The sequence below is a fragment of the Diadema antillarum genome, unplaced genomic scaffold (genome assembly GCF_040938485.1).
Source record: "Diadema antillarum isolate AM-2024a unplaced genomic scaffold, OU_Dant_1.0 seq00000385_RagTag, whole genome shotgun sequence".
Taxonomy (NCBI): domain Eukaryota; kingdom Metazoa; phylum Echinodermata; class Echinoidea; order Diadematoida; family Diadematidae; genus Diadema; species Diadema antillarum.
This window is the reverse complement of record NW_027271383.1, coordinates 1231713-1250540: the sequence shown is the minus strand read 5'-3', so window position 1 is coordinate 1250540 and position 18828 is coordinate 1231713. Positions and strand designations below refer to the sequence as shown.

Sequence of the window (18828 nt, the reverse complement as noted above, 5' to 3'; positions counted from 1 at the left end):
GCAGTAATCATGCATTTTATTCTTTGAAATCTCTTCATCAGATTGACAATTTTGCAGTTTAAAACTGAAAATGAAAATGGAATGTGGACAAAACGATTCCTCATGTATCTTTCACATACATAAGTTTACGTTCCCCATATTTTCCCGTCGAGACATATGGCCGAGTGGTTAAAGGCGACGTCTCAGAGACGTGAGGTTGCGGGTTCGAACCCCACAAGATCACGAAACAAAATACTTAGCTATTTTACTTTTTTTTCAATTTTGTATTACATATTCGTCCATGTATAGAAATCACGTTCGTATATAAACGCACCTATACACACACAGACACACACACACACGCCATATCCCTCTTTTTCGTGTGTTGGAGACTACATTGCTTCGACTGCAGCAAAATTTTGCAGGTTGACTTTGTCAAACCGATCATAGTATGTAATGACGACAACTGAGGTGTTGTACTTTGAACAATTGTCTTTCAAGACGATGCCATTGTTTTGTAATTTGATGACGTCATTACACTGAAAATTGTGATTAAAGGCAAGGTATCAAAATCAGCCGATTATAGGTTTTATGTCTGCGGGACGTATTTTTCCCAAGTTGCCAGAAATGGCGTAGCGACCTCAGTCGTTACAAGGCCGCTTTTCCGTCTAGCAATGCAATAGATGTTCACACGGCCACGTTAGTTGAGTGGGCATTGACTTTCCCCCTGTTATATCTATACATTGTTTTTTTTTTTTGTCTTACCATTTCCGTGGATGACCCGTGGCCGAGTGGTTACAGAAACGGTTTCGCATGCACGCTCAATATAACTTCAAGGTGCCTATATCACATTCTTTTCTTTGTCGATCACAGATGACTGTCATCTGATGACCCCAAGCGTATCACCTAACTCGTCCTCAATGTGACGAGTTTTCATGTCTCGTCCTAATTATAATTGACTATTAGGCAATAGTAGAATCCAATTGCTGCATAGCACATGATTGATTCTAGTAGAAATTGTAGTTCTTCAAACCAATGTATTTTTGAAACGTGAATTAATATCAACACATCAAAGGTATGCAGAACACCTGGTTCTGATGTGGTGCCCAGCAGGTGGTATCCTTTCACGCCATGGTGTGCCAAATAGCTCCCACAAGACCCTAGAGTGCCTGCTCTCCATCCATGGAATGTGCTGTCTGGAATGATGGCAGCTGTCAGAGGTTGAGGACTTTGTTGCTTTCACCAAGAGATGGCAGCAGTCAACTTTGTGGTGGTGTCATGTAATGCTAGCAAGTTCGCAACTTGTTGAAATACTTCTATACATGCAGTTTTGTGTCTCCAGTTGTGTTCTTATGCTTACAATATAGGAAATCTGTGTAACTTTAATAAAGTTTCATTTATGTCCTGGCCTCTACTTGTTCTATAAATTATCTTCAATGGAAGCATGGCACTTTTAAGGAGAAGAATGAAGTAACAACCAATTAATAGGCCGGTAATTGCTTCAGACTCTTCCTTCCATCTACTGTTTATACTATGTAATTTGAGCTTCCTTTGGGTCTAATTTTCAGTTCCAACATAATAGTAGATTTTATCAGTTTGAATTATCTATTTATTATTATTATTATTTTTTGTTTTTGCTGCAGAAATATTTAGTATGCAGTATATTATTCTTATGTGTATAGCTATAAACTGTAAGCAAGATGTGCAGTTATTACATACAAAGGCTACATTAACACTAATTAGAGGCTATTGCATCTGTAGAAATGTAAAAACTCTGTCAATCATATCATACACCTGTGGGGTTTAGAGATAGAACACTGTCTATATAATTCTCTAACAAACCAATCAATGTTTATCATCTTTCAATGTCAATACAGTTGAATTTAATCCTGTGTCAGAAATAATCTTACTGAAACTGAAAAACTTACTGAAACTTAAACTGAAACCTATTTTTGCATGAGTAATTTTTTGCACTCGGCCGGATGAGAGGAGTTTCATGTATTTTTTAATTCTGTGGAATCAAGACATTAATTACTGGAACATGACAAAACAAGCAAAAATATTTGCATGCTTTTATCTTTGCGCTATTGTCTAGTTGTGTGAAATACATGAAAATTTCCGCATTGCGAAAATTTCCCCTTTTACAGTACTTATATGATCATTTTCTGAGCAATTTTTCATTGCTGATCTCTCAAGAGCATGACTTTCCATTAAAAGCAAGTAGGCCCTATATAATTATGATAATCATCAGGCAAGTTGGAAAGGCTTTTTTGTCAAGACAGTTTTTTATGTTTGTTTTTTGTTTTGTTTTTATACCTGAGTACAAATTTATTGTCTTTGGCAATATCCAATACATCTGAAACTTTTTGCGCTACTTGCGCTACTTGCGCTACTTGCGCTACTATGCATGTTCTTTGGAAAGCAATATAAAATGTAGCATTGTCACACAATGTATGCCATCCAACATCATTATCTGTACTCAAGTAATGTCTGGAAAAGGAAAATGCAAACTGATTTCATATTGGAAGCAAAGCTCATGAGTACCTCTGAGAAATAATCTGTCAGAGATTGCAGTACAGTTGTAAGTCATTCAAGCTCTTAAGTCTTATATTCTTGCTTTAAAATTATATCCCGTTTTCATGTGTAGTTCCCTCATAGTACTTGTCAATCTGGGGGTGTCTGAATGAGGTATGTTGTTTTCAATTCTAGAGGTATTTTCTGCTGCCTCCCACGGCTACATTTTGATGATGTTAAGGATCCAGTTACACTGCATAGCATTCAGGAATATTTTTGACACTTTTTCAGTGCTGTTAAGATGGTTTCTTAAAGGTGGTGTTGAAATTTGAGGTGATAGATCGAGCATGAGAGTTCATTTTGTCTAACAAATATGAGCCCACATCCAAAGCAGTTTATGTGCATTTATCACCACAATTGCCACAGTTCCTTCAAAACTATTGTTGGATCGCTTTTTTCCCTTCTTTTATGTCTTTATCCAACAAATTTTTTAACAATGTATAACAAAACACAAAGTGAATACATAGATTGAATCTTTTATAGTGATAACTTTTAGTTACATATGAAGACAAACTATATATCAAGATGAAAAATTTAACAATGTATTACAAAACACCACACACAAAGTGAGTACATAGAATGAATCTCTTACAATGATAACTTTCAGATTTATATAGACAAACTATATCAAGATGACAAAATTCTATCTTATCACATGATCACTTTCTCGCGAGCAAGAGTAAACTTGCAGGACAGTGATTTTGATATAGTTTAACCTATGCCATGGACCTCATCTGGTGATTAGTAAATTGAGTTGAGTAATACAAATATAGGTACAATTATTACATTGCCACAGAGACATTATTTGTGTGTGTATGTTTGTGTTTGATTTGCGCTATATAGATTGTTGTAAAAGTTAAACAAGCTCTCATATTCAAAAATTGTTGCTTGGCCTAAAAACTATCACCTTCATGAAATGTCTGTCCAAACGAACTGTTTCTTCATTGATCATAACCACTTGCTTCATACATGTAGACAAGCTAATTTGTGAGACCCAACAGTTACTAGTAGTACATTAACCCATTGAGGACGAGTCCTGAAAATATAAAGAGAATTTCACAAAATTTCATTAAAAAACAACAACTATACATTCCCTTGTTTTGTCACTGACATATCTGTTAGGGATAGTATTATTCCCCCTGCCCTCTGATAGAGGCAAGTCAAATGCTGTTTCATTATGCAAGAAAAGTAAAAACATGTTGAGTTTTCTTTGTATTTTCTCTGTATCATTCTATGCATGTGACATCACAAGCTGTTGTAGTCTTCTCATCCAGTTGTAATGAAACTTTAAAAATTCATAACTTTTTAATGGAATGTCCAATTTTCCTTAAGCTTTCACTGATGTTTCTTATCAATATTGCTCCATTTTCACAATTCACTTGTATATGAAGGTGAACTTGTCGTCTAAGATGTACATGTACAAGCACAAATTGATACAACATGTATGATGCCAGCATTTGGATCCATATGAAGGGTAGGACTGTTGGATACTGTAATATTTGTGGTATATTTCACGGTGCTTTTGTTTTCATGAATTTTATTGAGTCGACTTACAAATCTGCAGAATACCACATACATCTTACATTTCCCAATAATTTGTGATATACTTGGTGCATACAGTGTGCTGTATATTTGTAAGGGTGTTTATTTGGAAGAATTTCGTGAGTCAGCTATTGATATTCAAGAAATTAATAATTCATAGAAGTCTTGTCTCTGATAACAGAGATGCAATGTATTTTTTTTTCTACATGGTGGGGGACATCTAACTTTTACTTTTGATAGAAGGGATAACTTAATTTTTCATTCCATATCACTCTGGTTCTCTGTCAAATTTAACTGTAGAAATGTTGTTCAACTCCCAATCTACAAAGTATTGTGTTTGCAAAACAAACATGTACAGTATACTCTACGATTGTTAAATATAATGATATAACAGAATAAGTAGGCAGACAGAATGCCATGGTTGTGAGGATTCTGTTTTTACATCAGGTTTTAATCTCTTTATTGATGCTTAGTAGCAGTCGCAGTAGTGGAATATGTTGAGCAAGGATAGCCTCAGGATATAGTGCTTTAACCAGTCAGTTTGTGTGTATGGCTTGTGATCAGGAGATTTTGGAACTTATTTTGGATGAGATTGTACTCTGGTGGCCAGCTCTCGCCTGAAGTTGGCCTTCCATGCCAGCTTCTTTGCGGCTTCTTTGAAATTCTCCAAGAATAGAGGGGAATGTTGGTTTGACCTGGAAGGCAAATAGCAGCGAATGGACTGTACTGATTTAAACAAACAAGCATGATGGTATAAGACTCCAATGAAGATCATTTCGGGAGTTATAGAGGTAAACTGTGCATATTTGTGTCAAAGGTGTCAGTAATCACTGTGGAAATGGCAACACAAGAAAGACAAGTATTGCAGTACACCCACACCAGAGTAATAATCAAAATTTGCTTTTTAAGTAGCCAGGTAATATTGACAACATCAGTACAATAGCATACTGTCAGTGTTCAAAGCAACGAGCTACAGTTCCATTAGACAGATCAAATATACTGTTTGGTGTTGCACACAGAGCAGAGAAAGCCTTCTGATCCTGTCTGAATTATACCTGAACTCTAAGGCCGTACAGCACCCCAGAGCTTTGAACTATGTTCATGAGGTGACAAACGTCTGACCTCATACATCATATGAATTGTGTGACATTCCAATGTCTTATGGACTGAATTTTATCATATGTCCAGAGAGAGGTAAAAATGGAAAGATTTGCTGGATTATATCCCATTCCTTTGACAGTACTAAAGCACAATAGTTAAAGGAGAGTCCAGGCAATTTTCATAATTTCACATCATGTAGTACATATTTCAACAGCACCATGTTTATAGTTGTGGAATTATATGTGGTCCATGAGCAGAGAAACCAATACTCTGAAAAAAAACAAAACAAATTACACTGAACAAGGATGATGACGAACCTGTCTACAGCAGCCACCCAAGGGAAGTGAAAAGAGTGGTGATTATAGGCAGGTGGCTGCTATGGACAGGTTATCTGACATTTTATGTGTGTTGCCTACTATTGTTGTAATAGACAGTAAAGTGACATAAGGGCTTTTTACACTTGTAAAATTTTGCTTAGCCCCGGACCAACGGTGGGGCTAAGGGGGGGCCTTAGCCCCACCGTTGGTACGGGACTATCCTTAGCCCACTTTCTGTTTACACTCGTTTTTGCCAAAGTGGGCCAGCCCCACCGATAGTACGGTACTATCTGGCCCTGCAAAATAGCAGGGGTTAGCACCGCAATTGCAGTGCTAGCACCGCAATTGCGGTGCCAAGCAAGTGAGTGTAAACAGAACGAAAAAATAATCCTGGGCTAAGCGACGGAGACGAAGTCCGACCCTCACTGACCAATCAGAAACGAGGTCATCAAGTGCTGCCGGTGCGTGTGTGTACTTGTACAGTACACAGCGTAATTATGAATATTCGTGTGGTTTGGAAAGTCCTGGGCTAAGAAATACGAGTGTAAAAAGGTCAGTTTTCTCCTTAGCCCCGGACAAGAGATAGTACGGGACTAATTGGCGAGTGTAAAAAGCTGAAAAAATTGGTACGGGACTAACGATAGTCCTGGGTCAGAGAAAGTCCGGGGTTAAGAAACACAAGTGTAAAAAGCCCTATAGAAGTGTAAAATGCACTCCTCACCACAAATAATTGTTGAAATAGCTAGGCCAGTGGCCTAGATGCCTCCTGCTACATGTATCTCTGAGATGAACTATTATAAGGAAGTAAACACATTGCTTGTCTGTTGTTAAAAGCAGGCTGACAGTATACTGAGACATTCTCAGAGACTCCAACTCTCCCGTTTTCGACGGGAGATCTCCCGCCGAAAGCCCATTTTTGCAAAATCTCCCGTTCTCCCGTTTGAGATTTGATTTCTCCCGCCCTGGCTCTGTGTCTCCCGGTGGAAAGGATTTCTTACTTTTTGCTATCGTATGTTGAAAAAATAAGCCTTAGATAGCACCAGAGAACATCTAGAACCCTAGGAACTTCGCGCTTCGCACACATCAACTTGGAGTCTCCCGTTTACTAGGGGTTTCGGGCGGGAGAATCTCCCGATCAGAAGATGCTTGGGGTTGGAGTCTCTGCATTCTAACCTGCATGTAGAAATCTAGGATTGTTATGCAGCTCACTTTGGTATATGGGCACAAGGAATCATTTAATTATTATGAGGTGTTCAGTCTAATGTACTTCAGTCAGAGGAGCTCCCTTACAGTTGCATTATGCATTGTAAATTTTGTGATAGTCTGAAGTTATAAAGCTTTGATGTTGCCTCTGAAGGGAAAATGTGTATGCATTCAGTGCAGTTCAAGGTAAACTATCTTTTCTGTTTTGCATTTTGGGATAGATAATAAAGACTGTTGAATCAGCTGAAATTATTTTCAGGGTAAAAGGGTTTGTGAGATTACCAGTAACCTTGAAAATGCATGAAAGAGTTTTTCTTTCCAGTTGTCGATCTTTCCACAATATGAATTTGTGCTTTCATGGTATTCTATATAATTTTCATCAGGATTAGTTTTTGCAGTTATTTTTTAAGATTAGCTTTTTGAAGACATGGCTCTCTTCTTCCTGTGCTCTACTGCCTCACCATGACTGGCTGTCAAAGCCACAAAAGATGGTGTTCATGGTTGTACCTTGGATGGTGTAGTCTGCTCAGGTAGCTGTGAAGTGTGACTAAGTACTTGAAAGGGATCAAAGCGATGTCTTCTGTGAAGGTATAGTGTATGTAAGTGGAAATAAGTTGAAGGTAAAGTGCAGTGGCCCACTGAATCAGATCTGATAATGATCGACACAGGTGAAATCTCTTTGTGGCTGACCCATTTATTGGTTGAAGATTAGTTCCTCACAGCCACCACCATGACTGTGCTCTCTCTAGCACTGTTTTTAAACAGCACTGACTTGGTCCTATGCTGATTATTGCCAGTTTAAACAGGCTCCAAGCAATGTGATATTATACAGGCATTACCTTTTCAGAGATGTAGTATGATACTTAACATCCCCTCCCCAGGAGTTACTATATTTTTCCCCCAAGAAGTTTTATTCATCCCCCCCCCCCCCCAACCTCGAGCCTGCAGTGCTGGGGGAAAAAAAATAAAACAGACTTTCAAGTGTTCTATTACAATGATAGACTGTGACATATAATGGCAATGTATGTTATACATATACTTTGTATGATCTGCACAAATACACGTCACTTGATTTTAGTTGCCTTGGCAGCCACTCAAATTCTTGAATTATATTAGGCCTATACACTTGATGTGATATCCCTACTCCCAATTTAATTCTTTTGATCCTTGCTGTTTGCATGCAGTCAGTCATAAAATCATTAATTTTTTATGCCTCCGCCACGAAGTGGTGCCGGAGGCATTATGTTTTCAGGTTGTCCGTCCGTCCGTAACGACTAACGTCCGTCCGCTTTTGTTTACGCGATAACTTGAGTAATATTGACTGGAATTTTACCAAACTTGTTCCAAGGATAAAGTATGATAGGGCAATTATTTGATTAGATTTTGGGTGAAATCGGCCAAAGGTCAAAGGTCAAGGTCAAATCATGAAATTGTATCCGATTACGCGATAACTCAAGACTGGATAGAGCAAATTTCACCAAACTTTGTGGGAGGATGATGTATGATGGGGCAATTACTTGATAAGTTTTTTAGCGAAATCAGACAGAGGTCAGAGGTCAAAGATCAAAGATCAAGGTCAAATCCTAAAATTGATCTGTTTACGTGATAACTCAAAACTGGATGAAGCAGCTTTCACCAAACTTGGTCCAAGGATGATGTATGATGGGACAATTAGTTGAGTAGATTTTAGTGACATTGGCAAGAGGTCAGAGGTCAAACGGTCAAGGTCAAATGCTAAAAATGTTGCTATTTCCCCTATATCTATGCAATGCCCAAAGGTATTTTCTTGAAACTTAGTGTAGACATGTACTACTGCGTAAAGATTCTCCAGAGAGAGTTTCATGTCATAAGGTCAAAGGTCAAAAGGTCAAAGATTAGGTGAATATGTTGCAATATCACTTTTCTCGCAAATGGTTCAATGTATTTTCATGGAACTTGGTATATACGCATATACAGACTGGCAGGGATAATCTAGGGAATTTAGGGGTCATGGGTCAATAGTCAGGGGGGTCAAAGGTGAAGGTCAACTCCTCAAAATGTTACTATTTCCCTCATACTGTAGTATATGCAATGCTTGCATTATTAGTTTAAAAACTTAATATATACATGCATTACCTAATGGAGATTCTCTGGGAAATTTCCAGCCAGAAGGTCAAAGGTCAAAGGTTAAGGGTCAAAGGCAAGGTTTCAATGCCCCCGCGAAAAAATCTAATTTGTACTGTAATTGCACTCTTTCTTCATACCTTGGAAATTACTCAATGCATAAACTTATAAAAGGGTCCGTCAGAAGTTAAAGGACAAGTTCACCTTCATAAACATAAGGATTGAGAGAATGTAGCAATATTAGTACAACACATCAATGAAAGTTTGAGGAAAATCAGACAATCCGTTCAAAAGTTATGAATTTTTGAAGTTTTTGTACAGTACCCGCTGGATGAGAAGACTACTGCAGTGTATGAATAACTTAGATGTCACATGCGTACAACAATATAAGGAAAATATAAAGAGAATTTCACAAAATTCCATCTTTTGAAAAAAGTACACATTCCCCTGACTCGTTACCGACAAATGTTATGGGTAATATTATTCCCCCTGCCTTTAGAAAGAGGCAAGTCAAGTGCTCTTTTATTATGCGAAAAAAGTGAAAATATGTTGAATTTTCTTTTACATTTTCTTTATACTGTTGTACGCATATGACTCACAAGCTGTAGTAGTCTCCTCATCCAACGGTTCCAACACAAAAATGTAAAAAATTCATAACTTTTGCATCGATTGTCCAATTTTTCTCAAACTTTCACTGATGTGTTCTACTAATATTGTTGCATTTTCTCAATCCATATGTTTATGAAGGTGAACTTGTCCTTTAAGTAAAAATCCTCAATTCCCTAAATATGTGTACCTGTACTCTTAGACAATTATAGCAAACCCAGTTCAAGGAAAGTGACCATTCAAGATATTTCTGACAAACCTGTCATTTCAATATTTTGCCAGTTATGTGAAACTGTCATCACACATTGTGGAGACATTGTACTATACACCCATAGGGAGAATCATGCATTTATGGCGGAGGCATCAGTCGCCATAGTGACATTTCTAGTCTTTCATAAATTGTTTTTCTGTACTTCAATAATGAGGGAAAGTCATTCTACTCTTTTTTCCCAAAAGTTGCAGGGCCATTGCTACTTATTGAGGATTCTTCCATTGTGGAAATATTTATGATTTGCAAATAGGAAAATATGAATTGGAATAATCTTTCCTTGATTCAGCCAATATATTTATATTTAAAGTAGATGTACTAATTGATTTCTTTGAACAGGCATTTGATACACAGATGCCAACCTTTTCAAACCTTTCTCTGAGTATCATAACACAAGCTCTTGTCAAACTGTGGACATGGTGTCTGGGACAAACATACTGTAAACTAAGGATTGACAACACATACGTAGACCATTAACCACTCAGGAATACTTTAACCCACCTGGTCTGTACTGATCCATAAACTCAGCGTTCTGTATTTGCTGTAGACTTTGTACATATGAAGACATTTGGTCGTCTCAGTGAATAATTCCTTTAGAGACTGACAAACTTAGAATTAGATTCTCCCAGAGAGTAATTGCATCATCATCAAAGAACATAGCACACTCACTTGAAACTACAGGACTACAATAGGTAAGACATACACAGTGAGCACTGACTTTTTTATCCTGTCAAGGCCTAGCAGTCTGCAGTTCAAGATTTCTTTTCAATACCCATGGTGCAGTGGACAGTTATGCATGAAATAAAGGCCTCCACATATTGCCACAACTCAGAAACACATTAAGCATCTGGAAACATTCATTGCTATTAAAGCATGGAGATGAATAGTAAGTTTATTTATTTATTTATTTATTTATTTATTTATGTTTTATTTTCACAGGGTGGTAAGTTGCTGCTGAATTCTATGCTATTGTTTTGTGATATACGATACAGAGCTTATTCATGCAGCAACTACATTAGGCTTATCTATTGAATATTGTCAGAGCTGAGGTATGATGGCAAAGCTTGCTGTCAAATTCTAAAAGTCTTTTCTTTCACCATGCATACATTTTATTACTATTGACAAGATGAAATAAAGGAAGCAGGTGCAAAGTTTGTTAATATAGGAATAATTGATTTATGGAAAGAAAAAGCAAGACAACAGTGAAAATATTGTTTGAAATACCATTGTGTACTTGCTACACATTTTTACTTGATCCCAATGAGATATGAAATACTCAAAAACTCTGTACAAAACTCTCCAGGTTCCTATAAGTAAAGGGTTAAATAGGCTACCTTTATTTACATGCTATCTTGTTGTGTGATGTTGGCAGGGCAAGGCTACCTGGCTATTCTATCAGCTTTATGAGTTGTTAGCCTGTCTGGAGAGGGTGACTAGGCTGGTGATATCCACCCAAACTCAGCACCAATGAAAGCACCTAGCCTTGATACACTTACAAACAGCAATAATTGGTAAACTATACTGGGATCACAGATGATTGACCACAAATGACGCAGAAAAGAAGGAAACAATCGTGCACTCAGCTTATCATTCTTCCTTGGACATTATCACATTAAGTTAGTTTATTCCTTTTTGAAATCACTGTTTATCACTCTCGCCAATGAATTAATCAACCCCCCCCCCCCAAAAAAAAAAAAAAGAAGAAGAAAAAGATACAAACACACACTCTCACAAAAGAACAAAGTGTGCATCATGCAAACACCACCCTGATACCCCTGGGTAACCGACTACATCCATACACCTCAATTGTGGCATCCAGCCTGTAGCTCAATTCAAGTTATTATAGGTCCTCTATTCAGGGAATGATAATATGTTGCGTGACAAATCACCACGCATGATGAAATTGGTAGGGTGGTATATACTGCCCTCATTCTAGTTGCTTGTGTGTTAATAGTCTATTCATGCAGACTCAAAAGTATAGCACCATGAAGATCATATTCCATATTTCTCATAATAAACTGTTGAAAGGCAGAATAATACTCAAAAGAGTTTGTTTGTATTATGCTTGTACCTTTGATTAATGTTTTATGTACACAGGAGTTATATCAATTTGCATTATTTGGAAACATGCACACACAGGTTCAGAGGTCAAGACTGGGTATGCTACTCAGTGTAGAGTGGAGTTAGTACTCAATTCAGGGAGAAGTGGTAGTGAAGAGGCAAGGGACGTACAGGGAGGGAAGCCTTTCAGAGAGGACTTGACTGGCTGGAGTAAGGGGGGGTGGCAGGCAGTCAGGGATGCAGCAGACCCTTAGAGGAAGGCTGAGATTTATGTCCCCTCTTGCTGCTTGTTTACTCACTGGCTGCATTCATGGAAAGTTTCATGTAACATGACAAGACAGAAGAGGATACTGCAGTGTGGACTATTCAACCCCGGGCTTGAAAAAACTTAGTCTTTCTGTGCTGAGCATTGCTCTGCTCCATCGCTTTTGGACTGTGCATGGCGACTTTGGATTAGGTTTTTGAGCTTTAAGACTTTTGTCAGCACTCCTGCCAAAGTGGACTGTTGAGCGTCTTTCTTCATCTGCATGGAAGGATGGATCATAGGTTATAGGTCATAATGTAACTTGAACAAAGTTTGACCTCTTGAAAACCTTGAGTTACATGAACTCAGTTGTCGTATTAGAATAGTGACCAGTGAAAAATAGGATGGGTATACAGCTGGATATGGCATATTTTTATCTTCTTCTGTGTACAGTCGTGGTGGTGACTCCCACAACACAAGCTCAGTCGACTGCACCCATCGTCCCGACATGTGACCCACTCAATCAGATCTCCTGTCCAAGCCTTGGGACGTGTCTGCCAATACGTCTACGCTGTGACAACACCATCCATTGTCCAGATCGCTCAGATGAGGAGGGATGTCCACCCATCTGTAGATTTGACCAAGAAGCTTGCCCTGATGGCTCCTGCATCTTCATCAACCAGATCTGTGACCGAATCTACGACTGCCCAGATGGCTCTGATGAACTCAACTGCCGTGAGTATAGATACAATCTCACTTCTAACTTTGCCGATAAAATTATATTTTAGAAATGTCATAGGTCTCAAAGTTTCAATTGTTGAATGTGCACTCAGATGACAAATACACACACACACACACACACACAAAAGAAAGAAAACCACACACTCACACACATAGATGTATTGCTCCTAGTTGATTCTTGAAATCTACATTGTGTTGGATTTTTTGTATGGTATCATTGAGAAATCCAAGCCTGACAACTTTTTATATTTGTGTATTATTCCACAATTGATGCCACCATCCATGCATGTGAAGAAGGCTAAAGTTATGTGCATACTGTTGGAGAATCAATATCTATAATTAGAAGCATTAGGAGTAAGATCACTGATGTATGCTTCTGTTATTTTGTAATGCATTTCCCATGAAACAATATAGTAAGTTTACCATTAAGTATTTGTCAAGTCGTAAGAACTCATTTGTTAAAAACATTAACAAAGTTAAACTTGTAATCGTGAGACCAATAGCAGGGCTCAAATTACACTGAGGCTATTAGGTCATGGCTTTGATGCCCCTCCAAAGCTTGAAGAGCTTAAGGCTACTATTGGCCATGACCCTTTTCTGTAAATGTAACTAGAAACTAGAAAGTTTGAAGACAAAAACATAAATTTTCCCCACCTTTTCATAGATCTGTCGCACACACATACATTTTTCTTCCAGAATGTGGTCTAAAATATTACATTTCCCCTTTTATTTTCATTGAATAGATATCAAGGTATTATGTACAGTATCACATCCTAGCACAACAGTGATGCCAAGCAAAGAAACACCAATCAAATCATTGTTGGTGAAAGTGAAAAAAATTATTTCGAAGTAAATCACTTTTGGCCGTGATGCCTCCTCCAAAATTTAGCGTCAAGACCAAGGTGGCCATGACCAAAATCACAAAGAATTTGAGGCCTGCAATAGCACAACACAAAACAAATTCTTTATACTTAGTGTATGTTAGGTAAGTTGCCACCAGAAGGAGATAAATGCCGTGCATTCAAATTAATGTTGGGTATTGCCATGGAGATGTGACATTTGATTTGTGATCACGCTCTTTCCTCAAGCATATGAGAATTCACACATGTACAAAGTTTTTGTGAGTGGAACCACAATGCAGTGTTATACAACTTGCAAAACTGTTAGGCCTATATTTGTAAAATTTGAAGAAATGGTGCAAAATCAGGAAAATATGTCATACTTTCATATGACTTCTCCAGCCATCAATATAGGGCCAGAGAATGCAAACTAAGTAAAACAACACATTACTGAAAGTATCAAAAAATATTTAATTTTTTCCAATTGTTTATCATATATTGTATTTTAGAAATTGTGTATTTATATCATAATTGTTCATATATTTGAACATTATTACTTGGATTTTTATGTGCCATAATCAAAGAGTTGAACAGGTTTAGCATTATAAAAGGACTGACAAATACATCCATGAAATCAATCTGAAAAAGAAACATTGGTAGACAAAGCACACTGATCATGTACAACTCTTAATTTTCCATGTTACTCAGCCTTTCTCCTGCCATAGCAGTTTATTTAATATTGTATGTAGGCCTACGGTTTTGACATGTATTGGAAATATTTTCCCCTCATAATGTGACTTCTCAAGGTCACTGTGCAAACTCACTTAATATATTAAAGATTCATTTGCTTTGTTATTGCAGTATCAAAAAAAAAGGGAAAAAAAAACTAAACTAGCAAATTTTAGTGAATTGAGCCATGTACAGTAGTAACAATAGTAACAGAGTTACAGTTTGTGCAAATCAGCCAATGATAACTTGCCACATCCTGTTCTATTATTCCTGTGCTTGTAATCTTTTCACAGCTCTGTTTTCATCTCATTTTATTCAGGAGTGATAGTTCTGCTCTTTGCTTCATGCTGTAATCCTGATTGATGAGTGTTGGTGACACTGTCTGACTGATGTCAGACCGATGCCATTGTTGTGTCATGTGTGTGCTTTATATACTGTGATATATGTGAAGCCACAATGTAAAGCTAGTTGTAGATCTGTGTCAGCATGAGTGCCATTTGTTACTTTTATGGGTGATCTCCAAGCACACTGTGCCTGATTGAAGGCCCCCACTCATGCTACGTGAGAGGTCTTTCACCATCTCCTCTGATGCTCATTACAGCATTCCTGCATGTTTGACTTGTCTGTCACAAGAAGCTGTTCAAAGACTATGTTTTAATGTACACGAGTGTACGAGTAGGCACAAAGTAACTGCATCAGATATTTTTCTTTCATTGGTGGCAGCATTTTTTTCCATCCATCCATATCATGTTATGTCAGTTTTAATCATTGCTTCATTTGTGAAATTCTTGGCACTTGCTGGTGGGTAATCATCACATGTCTATACATATTTATATCTTCATATGAAGATAACCTGTCAGGACTTGTAAAGCAGCTCATAAAAGTTATACCAAGAACAGGATTTCCCACAGTGTGTTTAGTTAGTTGTAAACAAAAGCACTGATGTTTTGATTAATATAACATAAGGGGATTTTAAGCTATAGAATTTTCATGCAGAATGCAGGATTTCAGGAAGAGAGACTGAAGGCCATATCTGCAAGTTAAATTATCAGTTTATTAGCAACCACACCCCTCGGTACATAGCTCTCCCATACATAATTTCTTGCAAATGAAAACATATTACAAATTCTGTCTTTTTCTGTACACAAGGATGTCCCCAGAGTAAGGAGAGTCAAGGTGTTTAAGTTTTTAGAGGAAGTTTGGTCTAATATCAGAGGCTGTGAAATTTGGAACCTTGAATTATTTCCTGTCACGTAATTTTATTACCCTTGACTAGAATGCTCAATGTGCATGCATGCTGAAGTAATTTGATGCAAATTCATCCATTATCGAGTCATAATCACACTTTGCAAAGTTGAATCAGCACTCATTTATAATCTTAATCCTTGTGTAATAGTTTAAACCAAGAAAGGAGAGATTTATCCATTTTCAACCTGCCTGTGATCATCTTCCTTTCATCCATACTGACACACTTCCATGGCATCCCATCTACACAGGTGGTGCTTTCAGTAATTATACAGGTGACACTATTGTGAGGTTATGATAACATATCTTCCTAGTTACTGAAGTTTCTGTCTAAATAGTTTCCTTAAGGCTATTAAATCATGAATCAATTCATATTCAGCATTTCTTCAGCTATGAGTTTATCCATGGCATAAACAAAAGCAGTATGATAATTGACAAAAACGAGGAAAATCTGTTGTTTAGATATCAGTTTTTGACATATAATGTACCCTGGCTGGAGGACATCCAGATGTGAGTACAGAATATAGCTCTTGTAGGTTTAAAGTCGTAAAACAGCTAGGGCAGGAAAATAACTGAGGGCCAGTCAAGGGGGAACAATTTTCTCTGTGTTGTGATTTGAAATATACTGGAAACAGGATACAGAACCTTGTGTAAAATATACAGAACTTTGTATAAAAATCTCTACCAAGATACATGTATACCCAAATACCTTGGTCAATACAACATCTCTGTTCGTCAAGTTTTCAGTCACTTTTATTTTATAAGTTTCATTTTCTTAATTTCTTTTTATTGATGGGGTAGGAAGGGTGTGTTTCCTATTAGGACTTAAAATTTAATCAGTCTCTATGTTCACAATTGCATCTGTGTAGCATAAAGGTTATATGATACTCTTTGTCTTTGTTTTGAAGATTTTTTTTTTCTTTAAGAGTTAGGTCCCTACTTCTCCTGATTAGAGCAGCACAGTGTTGATATGAGAATTACAGAATTAATACCTTGAAAAACTAGATAGTCATGATGAAGTATCAAAGTCCATGGCAGAATGGATCCAGAGGGATACCATACATAGAAAGGATTAAGTGTGAAATTGTTGAAAGTATCAATTTTATTCCCAAAAAGGTGCAGTCGTATTTTACCAATACCTTCAAGGACTCAACCCTTTTGTTGTGGATAAGTTCTTAAAGATAATATAAAGTTTTGGTACCTCAAAAGTTTCTCTGAGTTTCCTTGTCTTAGTTTGTGTTTCAGGTTAAAGTACCTTTCATATTACTAACACTGTGAGACTTACTCGCCCCAAAGTGCTCTCATGTCTTAGTAATCATGCAATAATGGTTTCGTACAATACGTGTATATTGATTGTCGCGGTACCACGTCGAGTCAAACTAACAGCTCGTTCGAATTTTTCATAGCCCGCTCTGCTCTGGTACGAAACCATTATTGCATGATTACTAAGACATGAGAGCACTTTGGGGCGAGTAAGTCTCACAGTGTCAGTTATATGAAAGGTACTTTAACCTGAAACACAAACTAAGACAAGGAAACTCAGAAACTTTTGAACCAAAACTTTATATTTTATCTTGTAATGTACGGTAGAGAATTCAGCCATTGGCTGCGCATTAGCCATTGGCTGAATTTGCGTAATATGAGAGGCCGTTCCGCGCGCAATCGCCATCTTCGTTCCAGCGCAATGTTCGATCGCGAAGCGATTTTTATCTGACCGAAAAATCGGAAAATATCATAGAAATCTGCGGAAATACGGAACTGAATTCGTGCTCTCTTACAAGCGTGATTATCGTTCTCAGCATGGATGAACCAGCTGACAAATCGGAGAAGGCAAAAGCCAAAAAAGATACCGAGCTGTGTGAGCCTAAGGCCAGCCCAGCTCCGGCAGCAAAGAAGAAGGCTGCAGGCACAACTCTGTCTAGCGGCGGGAGGCCTAAGGCATCCCGCCCCGCGGCTTCGGGGAAGGCACAGCCGAACCCGCCCGCACCAGCTGCTACCGCTCCCAACCCGACTGTGACTACAGCGGAAAATAGCACGGAGGTTATGTCCCACATTGGGAAACTCGAGTCAATGTTCGAAAAAATGATAGTGTGTCCTGTGTGTATCTAATAGGCAGGTGCAATTGTTTCTTACATCTTCTCTAGATCATGAAGTAGTAAAATTGAGTCGCATTGTTTGTGAATTCTGCCCAGACATGAGTTGAAATTGATGGATGGCCATTGTTTGATGGCCCCACCCAATCAGGTAATCACCGAAGGAAAAATCAACCTTTTCATTCTTTCTTAGAAGGGATATTAATTGTTCAAAAGATAGTGTAGGGTGCCTTGGGGCATGCACCATTTCTCTTCTCGATGGTGGATGCTGTCCTGAGTGCTGAGATGCATTTTATATGTGTAATACTGTTTACAGAGCCCCTGAAGAAGTGGTTACAATTTAGTGAATGACATTATCTTTGAGGGGCACTGCAAGGAGGTTGTATTATGTTTCAAATCATATTGGAGCTCAAGTGAGCAGTGAGACCCCCAGAGTGCTTGTTCCATTTTTTGTGGTGTTATACACCAACTTTATGGACATAAATCTGTGTGCTCCTCATACTTTGTTTATTTGCAGCTGTCATGCAGAACTAGGTTGTAAGGTTGTGTGCATGTGTGAGTGTTGGGATGGGGTGTTAGTGATGGAATGTAGATTACAGGGCTCAGTTACCAATATGATGATCAATCCAACTTTTTGCAACAAAATGTACTTTGAACCTTTCCAGAGCATGACATAAATCCAATGATATATGTCATGCAAGATTGTGAATACAGCAAGTTATCATTGCCACACAAATCAGACATATTTCACCCATCCGTGACAAGGCTCACAAAATACACAATTTCCCCCATTCTTGTAAGTTCGTTAGTGCAGACAAAGTCTGCAAAGTGACTCTTCAAGAGCACAGCATTGCTAACAAACATGTTTCTATCCTTTTGACACGGAAAATTACTCTGCTCTCAGAGGCCCAAAGCCATTTCTGAGGCGTTTTTTCACTTTGATCAATGGCTTGGAATGGAATGTATGCAGTCTTTCAAAGCAAATTTGTTGCCAAAATCTTTGAATGTGAGCATAGTGTGGCGATAAATTTGATTAGTTATCCATGTCATTTGGCAGATATTGCCTGGAGCACATAGAATTGTGAAAATAACAGCAGCAATGTAAAATATCCTTCTGGATCTACAGCCAGTCAGATGACTGTGCACATCAACCCTGGGCAGTCACAGCGGACGGGTGCAATCA

The 18828-nt window shown here is 38.0% G+C and overlaps 1 protein-coding gene across 1 annotated transcript in view; it reads left to right on the top strand.

The window, feature by feature from the left end:
• LOC139731795 (basement membrane-specific heparan sulfate proteoglycan core protein-like) overlaps positions 1 to 18828 on the top strand; it is a 278824-nt gene that overhangs the window by 111688 nt on the left and 148308 nt on the right. Inside the window, exon 6 of the mRNA XM_071642667.1 lies at positions 12452 to 12733. Coding sequence (XP_071498768.1) covers positions 12452 to 12733 — 282 coding nt within the window. The remainder of the gene's footprint in view (positions 1 to 12451; positions 12734 to 18828) is intronic.